This window comes from Pongo pygmaeus, chromosome 8 (assembly GCF_028885625.2).
Source record: "Pongo pygmaeus isolate AG05252 chromosome 8, NHGRI_mPonPyg2-v2.0_pri, whole genome shotgun sequence".
Lineage (NCBI taxonomy): Eukaryota > Metazoa > Chordata > Mammalia > Primates > Hominidae > Pongo > Pongo pygmaeus.
This window is the reverse complement of record NC_072381.2, coordinates 10,299,555-10,314,452: the sequence shown is the minus strand read 5'-3', so window position 1 is coordinate 10,314,452 and position 14,898 is coordinate 10,299,555. Positions and strand designations below refer to the sequence as shown.

The following is a 14,898-nucleotide window of genomic DNA, read 5'->3' as shown; positions in this document are numbered from 1 at the left end:
ACCCTGTCTCTTAAAAAAGAAATTAGAAATAGAATTACCATATAATCCAGTAATCCCACTCCTGGGTACAAATCCAGAAAAAATGAAAACAATGTATCAAAGAGATATCTATACTTCTACGTTTATTACAACACCATTTACAATAGCCAAGATATAGAATCAAAGTGGCCAACAACAGATGAACAGATTTTTAATAACGTAGTATATATACACAATGAAAAACTATTCAGCCATAAAAAAGGATAAAAGCATTTCATTTGCAACAACATGGATGGACCAGAAGGACATCATGTAAAATGAAAAAACCAGACACTGAATGATAAATACTGCACAATCTCACTTATATGGGGAATCTAAGGCAAAATGAAAACACATTCATATAATAGAAGCAGAGAATAGAGCTGTGGTTAGCAGAGACTGGGGAGGGAAGAACGGGGAGAGACTGGTTAATGGGTACAAGTTACAATTAGGAGTAATAGGGTGATTTGGTGTTCTATTGCACAGGGGGTGTCTATTGTTAACAGTAAGGTAATATATATTACAAAATAACCAGAAGAGAGCGTTTGAATGTTCTCACTGCAAAGAAATGATAAATGCATGAGGTGATGCTAACGACCTGATGTGATATTATACAACATATATGTGTTAAAACCTCAAAGCATACCCCATAAAATGTTCAATTATAATGTGTCACTTAAAAAATTTAAAATAAATTTTTAAAATAGTTTTTAAAAGATTTTCTGTTTTAAAAGATTTTTAAAATCTCCAAGTAAACATGTTTAAAACTAGATGACCTTATTCTTCAGTGAGCTGGTAGCTCCAATCTGAATTTTTCTTTCATTCTTATCTAGACTCAGAATTGTTGATATATCTTTGATATATCCCTTTCCACTTTTAATTTCTACCTGAGTCTTAACAGGGTTGTAGCTCAGACTGTCTGTGCCTTCAGTCTCTTGTGCTGGTAAATATGGTGTTGACAATGATAGATTTCATAGAGACTGGCTAAGAATCTTTAAAGACAGAAGAAATAGAGATAGAGCTACTCATGTTTAAAAGACTGTATGACAACAATCAGCATTTTAGTTTCTATTACGGAATCAAGAACAAAAGTTATGAAAGCTCTCAGACTCCAATCCCTGAAGTTCTATGAACTTTTTGGATACATCATTTGACAAAGACAAATGTCATTGTTTTTGGTCTGCTTTTTGCTCAACTTCCTACTGCACATTTTATTTTCTATAATTGCACCCTTGGCATTCTGGGTACCTGTCACCGCCTTACTAATAATGAGCCTCCCTTGGCTGTAGAGCTTAATCCCTTTTAAATTCAACTGGCAACTTGGAGGCTCATGGCATTCATGCCAGCTAAATCAAAGGCTAAACTGGTTGTCTCAAAATACAGTGTAATCATGCCATCTTCTCTGATTGATAATTCTCCACTCCCATTTCTTATAAAAATGATGTTGGCCTGGTTTCTGAGGCCATTAGTAATCTTGTGCTCATAAATCTAACTGATTTATCATTTACATTTCATGCTGTTTCATTCTTACTGCTTCTAAGTTGCTACCATTATTTCTAGTTCCAAGGCTTTGTAAGTATACTCTTTTCCATCTTTCTCTTGCCCTCCTTCTCTCTACCTTTCCCAAAAGCACTTTTATCAAGGGTCCAGTTTGAGTCTTCCCTGCCCCCTGCAATTTCCTCTCCATGTTATATTGAATATACTGACTTCTCTATTTTCCGTATATTTATTTGATATTTATTGAAATTGTTACTTGAATGACTACTTTATTTATTCCATATGAGGCTTAATCAATACAATAAGTGCTTGGAGGGTTTAACACCTTTTTATATGCACCCTGAATTGGCTTAAATGTGGTATTCAGTTATTCCTTAAATAAATAAATAATTGCTAAAAGAAATAGGAATGCTTTTACGCTGTTGGTGGGAGGGTAAATTAGATCTAGAACCAGAAATACCATTTGACCCAGCAATCCCATTAGTAGGTATATACCCAGAGGATTATAAATCATTCTACTATAAAGACATGCACACACTTGTCTATTGCAGCACTATTTACAATAGCAAAGACTTGGAACCAACCCAAATGCTTATCAATGATAGACTGGATAAAGAAAATGTGGCACATATACACCATGGAATACTATGCAGCCATAAAAAAGGATGAGTTCATGTCCTTTGTAGGGACATGGATGAAACTGGAAACCATCATTCTCAGCAAACTAACACAGGAACAGAAAACCAAACACCACATCAGTGGGAGTTGAACAATGAGAACACATGGACACAGGGAGGGGAACATCACACACTGGGCCTGTCGGGGGTTGGGGGAAGGGGAGGGAGAGCATTAGGAAAAACACCTAATGCATGCAGGGCTTAAAACCTAGATGAAAGGTTGATGGGTGCAGCAAACCACCATGGCACATGTTTACCTGTGTAACAAACCTGCACATTCTGCACATGTATCCCAGAATTTAAAGTAAAAAATAAAAAAGTTTATAATAAAATATCCAAAAAATTAATAAAAGCATAAGATTAAAATGAAAAAAAGAAATAACTTTTAAAAGTTTGACAACCAGATAAATGAACTCAGTCTTTGATGAAATTAGATTTTTTTTTAAATGAAGCAGAGTGTATGACATGAAAAGGCGGGTGAATAACAGAGAAATAACTTCGCACCCAGGGGCACATTTCTATTTTTGAAGCAGGGAGAGATTTAATAGAGATAATTGGGAGTCACAAAATGTTTAAAAGTATGGCAAGTGAAGATCAGAGAAAGTCATTACTACTTTTTAGGAAATCAGAAAATTGCAGGAATGAGAGAAAATCAGTAATCAACTGACTTTAGCACAAAAGTGGAGGATTGTAATAGAATACCAGGAAACTACCTGCTAAATTTCATGTCTGTAATATGCAAAACACATGTACCTGCAATGGTAATTTTTTTCTCTACTTCCAAACCTTGAACATGTGGCTTTTATTGGTAGAATCGAAATTAGAACACTGCTCCTAAAGAATTCTGAAACATGCAGTTCCCAGCTGGCCTCTAGCCTTTGGTAGCTGAGGAGAAGATGTAAAAGGAGTGAAAATGAATATGGGTTGCTAATACGTGTGTGTATTAATAGAAGTTAGAGCTATGTGTCCATAGATTACAGATTCCAAAGAAGTAGAAACAAACCTATTACCTCTGAAACCAGCCAGAAATGCTCCAGAAACTGAAAAATTGGAATGCAGTGAGGTGAATTAGGAGACTCAAAAGAGGAAAATGAAAGTCTGTACTTATAGCAGTAAACACCTCAAGTTCCTACTTATATCTCAAACAAAAATGTCACTGCTGGAAATAGGAACCTTTCAGTCTTAAATACTAAATAGTGGCCATGAAACACTTGAGGAATGCTTCAAATCCCCAATACCTAAAAAGGAAAATTCCAGAATAAAGGAACTCCAATAAGCAGAATAAATCTTAAAAGGAATTTTTTTTTTTTTGAGGTAGTCTCACTCTGTGGCCCAGGCTGAAATGCCAGTGGTGCAATCCCAGCTCACTGCAACCTCCACCCTCCCGGTTGAGGCAATTCTCCTGCCTCAGCCTCCTGCTTAGTGGGACTGCAGGTGCCTGCCACCATGCCCGGCAAATTTTTTATATTTTTAGTAGAGATAGGGTTTCACCACGTTGGTCAGGCTGGTCTCAAACTCCTGACATCAAATGATCCACCCACCTCGGCCTCTCAAAGTGCTGGGATTATAGGCATAGACCACCATGCTCAGCCAAAAGGAATAATAATTTAAGTAGAAACTAAATATGGTAGTAAGGCCAGGTTGTAAGACATAGTAAATAAATTCTTCTTCTGAAATGTAGAAGAAAACAAACAAAGAACCATAGGGGAAAAATAGAAAAATAGGGAATCAATATGAAAGGTTTAACATTTGCTTAATAGAAGTTTTAAAAATGTTCACAGAAAATAGGAGAAAATAATGAAAAATTAGCACATGTATTCTAAAATAGAAAATCATAGAGATCAAGAGACATGACTGCATACCTATTATTTAAAAATACTGAAGTTAATGTCAAAAGAAAATAGCCACCTGTAAGTAAGGAGAAAGGGAGAGATGAGTTTATAGTCTTTTATTGCTATTTGACTGGCAACTATTACTTTGTAATATTTTAAAAAGAAAAAGTCGAAAAGTTTACTTCCAAGCATATCATCAGGATATATCAGAAAACCATAATAAGAGTCCCCAAACCATCTAAAGGTGATAAAAAGGCTTTATGAATAGAATCAGCCACAAAATAGGCATGGAGCTTTTAAACTAAAACATTGCAGGCATAAGATAATGTACAATGCTTTAATTTCTCTTGAAATTAATGCTTTATTTTTGAGTGAAAGGAAATAATCTTAAACCTAGGCTGCTATACCTAGCAAAACTATCAACCAACTGTGACAATAGCAAAAACTGTATTTTCTGACTTTGAGTCTCAAACACTTCATCTCACTTGCACTCTTTGTTCAGAAAGCAACCATATTAAAAAAAAAAAAAAAAAAGGAGTAAGCCAAGATAAAGAAACATATGTGCCTCAGAAATCTGGAATCCAATATGGATGCTAGGTGAAGTCAGCTTCTATATGACCACAGAGGAAATTCCCGGGGTGGTGGGGGGTGAAAAACATGTAATCATACCATAAAGTAGCCATCTGGAATGGATCAGGAAGTTGCATAGCTCTACACAGGAAGGCTGTGGTAAACAACCAAAACAAACTTTTAAAAAACTCCTACCTGATGTTTTATATTATGGAAAATTTTATTGACAGGTATTTGACAAAACCATCAAAATACGTGAAAAGGTTTAGTAACTAAAAAAATAAGCAAATGTATGAGGCAAGTATTTATTACACTTAAAAGTTATAACTATGTAAGTAGCATAATACAGAAAGAAAACAGAATAGGTTGCTTAATATCCTTATTTGCAATAGGAATTATGTTGGAAATTATTAAATATTGATTATAATATGTGTATTACTTATATATTTGGCAGGTTTGTTTCCCCCAGAAAACACTTAAATGGTCAAAAGTTCTTGTATTTGGGGAATGGAAAGATGAGATAGAAAAGTGAAAATAAGGGGCTGATTTGTTTTTTATTGTAACATTTTGGTGCTAAATGACATTTTAACATATCTTTATCATTACATTTGCATGTATTAATGATATTTTGATAAAAGTAAACTTATAGTGAGAAGACAGTGAAACAAGAAGTAAAACTCATACCAAAATATAGAAAAACATAGAGGTAATATAACTTAAAAAGGAAAGAACAAGGAAAACGTGATTTGAAGACATGTTAAAGAAATAGAAGACAAGTGGGAAAGGAAGAGGAAAAAAAAGCCTAAGTGTTTGCAGACAGCAGATTCTCAACACTTACCCTTTCAGAATAGAATCAGCCTCTCCATCTAACTTCCCTGAATGTCAGATTTCCCAAGGTAACAGTGAACAAAGTGAATGGATTATCTGTAGAGAATTTAGTTTAGAATGTGTGTGTTCAATAGCCATCATGGAGCAATTCTGATTGCTCTGTGATAAATTCTGATTGCTCTTGGTAAAGACTTACCAAGCCATATGCTAGCAAACAATGAATATTGTAATTAGTCTTTTTGGGCATCCTAAACTATTATTTCCTTATAGAAAGATAGCATTGTACTCCAAAATGGATATACAGTCTATAATGTTCAACTTTTAAAATTTACAGCCAAAGGGAGTGTTTCTTCTTCTAGCTTGTGAGGAAGTTCTCCTTATAAGAAAGAACTGTCTAAATATTTAATATCAGTTAGGTATAATCCTTCAGTGATTTCCCAGTGCTCATGGGATAGAGCCTCCAAAACAGAATGGTCCCCAGGCCCTGTGCAATCTCGCCTGTAACCACTCTCTTGGCTCATTGCGTGTTTTTCTCTCTAAGCCAGCAATGCTCTTCCTCACTTCAGGGGCTTCTGTTTTTGTATTTTTTTTTCATTTTTTTTATTTCCATAGGGTTTTGGGGAACAGGTGGTATTTATTACACCAGTAAGTTCTTTAGGGGTGATTTGTGAGATTTTGGTGCATCCACCACCCAAGCAGTATATGCTGAACCTAATTTGTAGTCTTTTATCCCTCACCCTCTTCCCACCCTTTCCCTGAGTCCCCAAATCCATGGTATCATTCTTATGCCTTTGCATCCTCATAGCTTAGCTCCCACTTAGGAGTAGAACATATGATGTTTGGTTTTCCATTCTTGAGTTACTTCACTTAGAATAATAGTCTCCAATCCCACCCAGGTTGCTGCAAATGCCATTAATTCTTTCCTTTTAATAGCTGAGTAGTATTTATATATATATAATTATATATTATACATATTTTATATATATGTATATATGTATATATACACACACATACATACACAGACACATAAATATACCAGAGTTTCTTTATCTACTCGTTGATTGATGGGCATTTGGGCTGGTTCCACATTTTTGCAATTGCAAATTGTGTTACTATAAATATGCATGTGCAACTATCTTTTTCGTATAATGACTGCTTTTCCTCTGGGTAGATACCCAGTAGTGGAAGTGCTGGATCAAATGGTAGTTCTACTTTTAGTTCTTTAAGGAATCTCCACGCTGTTTTTTTTATAGTGGTTATACTAGTTTACATTCGACCAGCAGTATAGAAGTGTTTCCTTTTCACTATATCCACACCATCGATTATTCTTTAATTTTTTGATTATGACCATTCTTCCAGAAGTAAGGTTGTATTGCATTGTGGTTTTGATTTGCATTTCCCTGATCATTTGTTATGTTGAGCATTTTTTTGTATGTTTGTTTGCCATTTGTATATCTTCTTTCGAGAATTGTCTATTAATGTCCTTAGCCCACTTTCTGATGGGATTGTTTTTTTCTTGCTAATTTGTTTGAGTTTGTTGCACATTCTGGATATCAGTCATTTGTCACATGTGTAGATTGTGAAGATTTTCTCCCACTCTGTGGGTTGTATGTTTACTCTGCTGACAGCTACTTTTGCTGTGCAAAGCTTTTTAGTTTATTGTTTCCCTTCTTCCCTGCCTAATTCACACATTCTTTTTTAAAAATCTGTTTTAACATTATTTTTTCAGAGAAGACTTCCTATTCCAGCTTCCTCACTTCACCACCCCAGATCAGGTCTCTTTAACACATGTTCCTAGAAGTTCCTGCACATTTTCTTCAAAGCACTTAACATAATTTATCGTAATACATTTTTATGATTATTTGTTTAATAACTTCCAGGCCAATACACTGCTTTGTTCTACCATTTTATCCTTAGATTCTAGCACAAGAGGTGGCACACAGTAGGTTTTAAATAATATTTTATGGATGAATGAATGAATAAAAAAATATATTTGTAATGTTGGAAATTGTAGAATACGATAGGCCTGAGCAAATACATTTTATAATTATTTTAAGGGAATCATTAATGCTAAGATGAATATTTAATTAAAAAACAAAGAATTAGTCATAAGATTGAAAAAGATTAAAGAAATCACTCAGTATTTTTTTCTTTTCTTATAAGAATATCTAATCTTCATATTCAAGACAAAAATAGTGAAATATTTTTACTTTTGAAATAGTAAAAGTATTTCTTATTAATGCAGTTAGCTGCCTTTATGGTCTACCTTGGACTGAAATTCAATGAAAAGATAATAATGGGATTCCAATTAAGGCACTCTAAAGAATATAATAGAAAGTAAAAGCAAATTATTTTACTAAAACCTCCGTGCAATGTTACAATTGATGGTGGATATTAAATGATATTTCTTCTCATAAGAAAAAAACAAAACCTATAAGCCAAGTCTGTTAGCTGTTGATTCTGAAATTACACAGCAATTTTTCAAACATAGTGATTTGAAAACTACTCTGAAATAAATTGGGTTTATGGCTTTTGCTACATAGGGTGCTTGAAGAACATTATTATGAACTTGTATATTAGTTTTATTTTCTTAGAATGATACACTACTAAATACTACAGAGCAGAAAAGGGAAGAGGAGAAAGAAAATAGATACTCTAGGAAATTTTTGAATCCCTAGTTTTTAAAAACAATTTACCAAATTAGAGTTCCATTTATATAATCATCCTCTATTACATAACTGAGTGCATATTGCCTAATTAATACAAAACAAAAAAAAAAACTTTGTTAGTAGAAAGGTCCTAGTTGACATTTGCCAACTGTATGCATTTTGGTCAATATACTCATTCTATTCAAGATCCAGTTTTCTAATCAGTAAAATAGTGATAGATAGAATCTATCATGAGTAGATTACCTACCTCATGAATTTTTTTTTTGGTGAAGATTAAATTACATATTAAAGTACTAGACACATAGTAGAGATTAAAATTCTGAAAAAACTTTGAAATTATAGTTGCACTTTGAATGTGAAAAGTTAGGAATAAGAGTTATTTAACCTTTTCATTCCCCTGAGTGATATAATTTTATTTTATTTTTCTTTTTTTCTTTTTCTTTTTTATTATTATTATTATTATTATTATTATTATACTTTAGGCTCTATGGTACATGTGCACAACGTGCAGGTAAGTTACATACGTATACATGTGCCATGCTGGTGCGCTGCACCCACCAACTCGTCATCTAGCATTAGGTATATCTCCCAATGCTATCCCTCCCCCCTCCCCCCACCCCACAACAGTCCCCAAAGTGTGATGTTCCCCTTCCTGTGTCCATGTGTTCTCATTGTTCAATTCCCACCTATGAGTGAGAATATGCGGTGTTTGGTTTTTTGTTCTTGCGATAGTTTACTGAGAATGATGATTTCCAATTTCATCCATGTCCCTACAAAGGACGTGAACTCATCATTTTTTATGGCTGCATAGTATTCCATGGTGTATATGTGCCACATTTTCTCAATCCAGTCTATCATTGTTGGACATTTGGGTTGGTTCCAAGTCTTTGCTATTGTGAATAATGCCGCAATAAACATACGTGTGCATGTGTCTTTATAGCAGCATGATTTATAGTCCTTTGGGTATATACCCAGTAATGGGATGGCTGGGTCAAATGGAATTTCTAGTTCTAGATCCCTGAGGAATCGCCACACTGACTTCCACAAGGGTTGAACTAGTTTACAGTCCCACCAACAGTGTAAAAGTGTTCCTATTTCTCCACATCCTCTCCAGCACCTGTTGTTTCCTGACTTTTTAATGATTGCCATTCTAACTGGTGTGAGATGGTATCTCATTGTGGTTTTGATTTGCATTTCTCTGATGGCCAGTGATGGTGAGCATTTTTTCATGTGTTTTTTGGCTGCATAAATGTCTTCTTTTGAGAAGTGTCTGTTCATGTCCTTCGCCCACTTTTTGATGGGGTTGTTTGTTTTTTTCTTGTAAATTTGTTGGAGTTCATTGTAGATTCTGGATATTAGCCCTTTGTCAGATGAGTAGGTTGCGAAAATGTTCTCCCATTTTGTAGGTTGCCTGTTCACTCTGATGGTAGTTTCCTTTGCTGTGCAGAAGCTCTTGAGTTTAATTAGATCCCATTTGTCAATTTTGGTTTTTGTTGCCGTTGCTTTTGGTGTTTTAGACATGAAGTCCTTTTTTCAAAGCTTAAATTTAAAGATTTCTTCAGAGTCAAACATAATAATAAAGCATTTATTAATTAACGGAAATTTAAATTCAGTTATAAAGCTGAGAACATGTATATTTTTGTTCTACAGACAGTATCTTATTTCAATAGAAGATACACAATGTACCCAATTTTCTGGCTTTCTTGAATACTGTTTTGAAAACGGTTTTAATGCTGTGATCAATAACAGAAGAAATGGTTTGTCACCAGCTGTGTTCAATAGCTACAGGCCATTCAAATTATCCTGATAAAATTCTCCATGGGTGTATAAGGTAATACATTTGTCAGACCGGCAGATATAGATATAATTTATAGATTTCTAAGGAAGCAAACAAGGAACATGCATAAATATAGATCTCTGCAGAAAGAAGACTATACAAGAACCAATGAGCAGATATATTTCCAATAGACTCTTGTAACATTCTGATGTCTTCTTTGCCACATTTAATTTGACGAAGAATTTAAGCTTTCCATGTTTCTCATTGACTTCTAAAATTAACATCAACTTGGAGAAGGCAAAGACATGATAAACAGCATCTGTGTCACAAAGCTGTTTGGTGGATGAAAATCTGAGAAAAGTATGAGACCGGAGACTCTCTAAATAGATATATCAACATGTGCACACACACACACATACACACACACACACGCTCATACTACTTTTAAGGCTGATTAAATTCACAAGTCTGTTACAGCTCAGCCACTATTCAAGAGAGAAAAGTTTTCTTATTTGTCAAAGTTCATTTCAGCATCTGATAATTGGTTGAACATAAATATGTAAAGATAGATGTGAGGTCATCAGTCAAATCAATTCAAAAACTTTAACCTGACTGGAGTGAAAAAAGACCTGAGAAATAAATAAGTTATATTTATGGGCAAAAAGCAGAGTGCAGATGAGGCATATATCTAGATAATTTAAGCAAAATCAATTTTTACAACTTAAAAAAATTATCTTGAAATGTCAGATGGAAGTAGGCATTTTAAGGTCTCAGTTATCTAAAGAATTGCTTTAAATTTTTTTCACTGTGTACATGTTTGTGAGACATAAACCTGCAGAAATCTAAAATTGTTCCTTGCACTGTCAGTTGAAGCAAAGAGGAACAAAGCATCTCAACTAAGTCTCTGAAGGTTTCATACCACTTGTATTTATGTTAGAATGCAAATGTACTACGTACTACTTTATCATGAGCGCTCATGATAACTCAATGCTATTATTCCAGTGCTCCCCAAATAATATTATGAAAGCAAGCAGAAGGAAGGAAGGAAGGAAAGAAGGAAGGAAAGGAAGGAAGGAAGGAAGGAGAAGGAGAAGGAGAAGGAGAAGGAGAAGGAAGGAGAAGGGAGGGAAGGGAGGAAGAAAGGGAGGGAGAGAGGGAGGGAGGGAGGGAAGGAATGGAGGGAGGGAGGGAGGGAAGGAATGGAGGGAGGGAGGGCAGGCAGGCAGGCCAGAGACAGGAAAAATATAATGAATCAGTGAAGCTGATTTGGTAAGAAGTGAAGCAGCTTTGTGATCAAGATGCTCATAAAAGTTGATTGCTATTCTGCATTAATTGAGTATCTGTTAAATGGAAAGAAGGTTGGGTTTGCTTTTTACTTTTTAATTATTAGAATGTATTTGGGGGCATTGACATTGTAATTACTGAACTCTCCCATATTTTTACTGTATATATATATATATTACAAGTCCCCATAATAATATAAATATTGGGAATTTTTAGTAGTTTAAAAGAATAAAATTTTGGAATTATTTGTTTCACACAGACCTAGACGTAAGTTAAAAATATATTAGGGTTGTTATGGCAAAGAAAAATTTTATGTGGTATAAGATGATACAAACGAGCAATGAAGGCACATTTTAATATTACACACTGGACAAGATCTCAGAAAAGGCTTCAAAAATCATGACTGTCTTGAGAGAGGACTTCATCAAAACTGCTCCACAAAAGAAGGGCGACTAATATACTCTTCAGTAAAATTGTTATTATTGCACCGACCTATTGGTAAATTATTGTTTTCAAAGTGTGACATCTAAAAAGAGAAAAACAAGTACATGAATTTTACTTAAAATAATTTTTACACTCACATATAAATGCTCATTTAAAAAAGAATAGGTGACTGAATTACAGCTGTTACAGTCTGAACGTAAAGGTGTTGCAATTTTTTTTATTTCCATCAATGTCCAAACTCTGTACAACCCTGAACAAGACAATTCCCATAGAATATCAGAAATACAATATGAATTGGCTCTTAAACTAAAAGGCAGACACTTATGCTTTCAACAGGCCAGAATTTAAGTTCCCACCAGAAACAATGAAAAAAAAACCAGATAAAATGTAAGCATTTAAAAAAATATATTTTAACAAAATTGGACATCAGGCAACAAAAGACAATGATTCATGAGAGACACAAAACCTCATGGGAGGAGTCTTCAGTCTCCACAGCTGATGGCCAAGGGAGAGTTTTTGTTATGACATAAGAAGGGGAAGCACTGTAGAGCCCAGAGCTCTCTGAGATAAAGCAAAAATTCTGGTTATAGAAATATCCACAATTCACAAGAAAGAATGGTAATGCTGCACACACAGAGATGTGAAGATCTGCAGTTGATCTCCTTCACGCCTTCAGCTGAGTACTGATCAATGCATACATTTGGGCACACGTACTGAGGTTGCAAAAAGTATCATTAAAAAGAGAAGGAGCAATCCTTGGGGTTTAGTCATGGCTGGTAATCGTTCCTTTTCCCACTAGTTAATGTGAGAAACTTCATAATTCAGAGTATCGCACAGAACACTTGGAAGAGCTTTGCCTGGGTGGTGGGGAAGTTAACTTCAGACTAAACACTGCTCTGGTTCCACTTAACAAACTTGTAAAAGCAAGTCTCGAAAGGATCAATTTCCCAGTAAAACTGAATCACTCTAAAATGCTTAAGAATACTTATTTTGAGACGGAGTCGTGCTTTGTCACCTGGGTTGGAGTAGAGTGGCACTATCTCGGCTAACAGCAACCTCTGCCTCCTGGGTTGAAGTGATTCTCCTGCCTCAGCCTAATGAGTAGCTGGGACTACAGGCACGTGCCACAATGCCCAGCTAATTTTTGTGTTTTTAGTAGAGACGGGGTTTCACCATGTTGGCCAGGCTGGCCTCGAACCCCTGACCTCAAGTGATCTGCCCACCTCAGCCTCCCAAAGTGCTGGGATTACAGGCATGAGCCACCACACCCAGCCAAAAATGCTTAAGAAAACTTGTAAGAATACAAAAATATCTAGCACACAATCAGTAAATTTCAATGAAAGTGTACTAGACATGCAACTAAGCAGAAAAATATGATTAACAGAAATACTAGGCCATCAAAACCAACTCAGGAAGGACAGGGTAAGGCTGGGCATGGTGGTTCATTCCTGTAATCCCTGTGCTTTGGTAGGCTGAGGTGGGAGGATCGCTTGAGCCCAGGATTTTGAGACCAGCCTTGGCAACATAGTGAGACCCTATCTGTACAAAAAAATAAAAATTAACCAGTTATGTTGGCAGGTGCCTGTAGTCCCAGATGCTCTGAAGGCTGAGGTTGAGAATCGACCCCAGGAGCTCCAGGTGGTGGCTGTGATAGCTCCACCTGCACTCCAGCCTAGGTGACAGAATGACTCTGTCTCAAAAAGAAAAAAAAAAAAAGACACAGGTCTTAAGTAGATAATGACATTAAAATAGTTATTATTACTATTGGGGCAATTAATAGTATATCATGCATTATAGTGGATAAGATTTGTAATTTGAAGATATAGCTATCATAACTGTATAAAATAAAATACAGAAAGAAAAAAAGACTAAAAAATAAACAGAACATCATCGTCTGTGAGACAACTTCAAGCAGTTTAACTAGAATGTGTCAGGAAAAAGGAAAAAGGGCTGACCTAGGAAAAATATTTGAAGAAATGGTGCACAAATTTCCAAAGTTAATAAAAACAATCATCTCCTAGATTGAAAATCTGAATGATTCACCTAACAAAGATCAGAATGACAGCACACTTTTTTTTTTTCAGAAATAATGCCAGAAAGTACAGCCACAAAACTAAATTACTGAAATGACTAAAACAAACAAAAAAAGATGTCAGCCTAGATTTCCATAACTAATAAATATATCATTTGGAGATAAAGATAAAATAAGTATTTGTTACACATAGAAGAGCTAAAAGAAAATAATTTGAGAGGGAAATAATAGATCTTTACAAAGAAATGCATAGAACCAGAATTAGTCATCATATTGGTAAATATAAATAACTATCTTTATGATTATTATTATTTTTTTTTTTTACAAATTGGCATCTTTATTTCTCAGTTTGTGGAAATATCCTTAATTTGTCGATGTAGCAAACAAATTTCAACTTTGATTGCTATGCAAAAAACAGAAGATAATCTGTTTTGCAATGAACTTTGTATAGTTCAACTGCATACAGGCAACATGCTAGATATGAAAAAATTACTAACTGAACTACAGGTATTAAATACTGAAAAGAGTTAACAGTTTATTATAATTTATTTTATTTCACAATCTAGGAAGCTCACATCCATTAACAGTTCTAGTGCAATTTCAGGTGCAATTGGGAGCTCCGGAACCTTGGTGGAGCTGTTAGGGTAGCGAACTTTATACGTAAAATACGTGCATACTTTTGATAGCGCACGCGAAGGTATCTCTCTAAAATTGACCTCACTGGTTTCACTCACAGCAAATTGACCTGGGCCACTCAATGTGGCTTTTATTGTGCCTGATGTTAATGCATGTTCCCTTTTTACAATAAATTCATGGCCATCAGATGATATCAACTTCACATACATCGCATCAGGGCCTTCACAGCCACCAAAGGTTTTCTCCTCTCCATCCATTTTGTTCTTATGAAATTCTACTTTGCTTCCCCAGGAGCTTCAGTGGTTTCTCATCAGCCCTGCAACCACTTGCAGCCCAAATATTTGGGTAAATATATTTGGGCAAAAATATTTGGACAAAAGAACTGAACAGACATCTCATCAAAGAATATATACTGATGGCAGATAAGCATATGAGAAGATGTTCAACATCATACATCATTAGGGATTTGCAGATTAAAATGACAGTGAGATACAATTACAAAAGATTACAATGGCAAAAATCTGAAACTCTGACAACACCAAATGCTGGTGATGATGTGGAGCAACAGGAACTCTCACTCACTGCTGGTGGGAATGCAACTGTGACAGCCACTTCAAAAGACAGTTTTCAGCTT

At 35.1% G+C, this 14,898-nt stretch overlaps 1 protein-coding gene across 1 annotated transcript; it reads right to left on the bottom strand.

Annotated features, from left to right (window-relative positions):
* Positions 1-14,173: 14,173 nt before the first annotated feature.
* Positions 14,174-14,547, bottom strand: LOC129006528 (elongin-C-like). The gene has a single exon (XM_054436237.2). The coding sequence runs from the start codon at positions 14,519-14,521 to the stop codon at positions 14,174-14,176; it is 348 nt and encodes a 115-aa protein (XP_054292212.1). The 5' UTR covers positions 14,522-14,547.
* Positions 14,548-14,898: the final 351 nt, after the last annotated feature.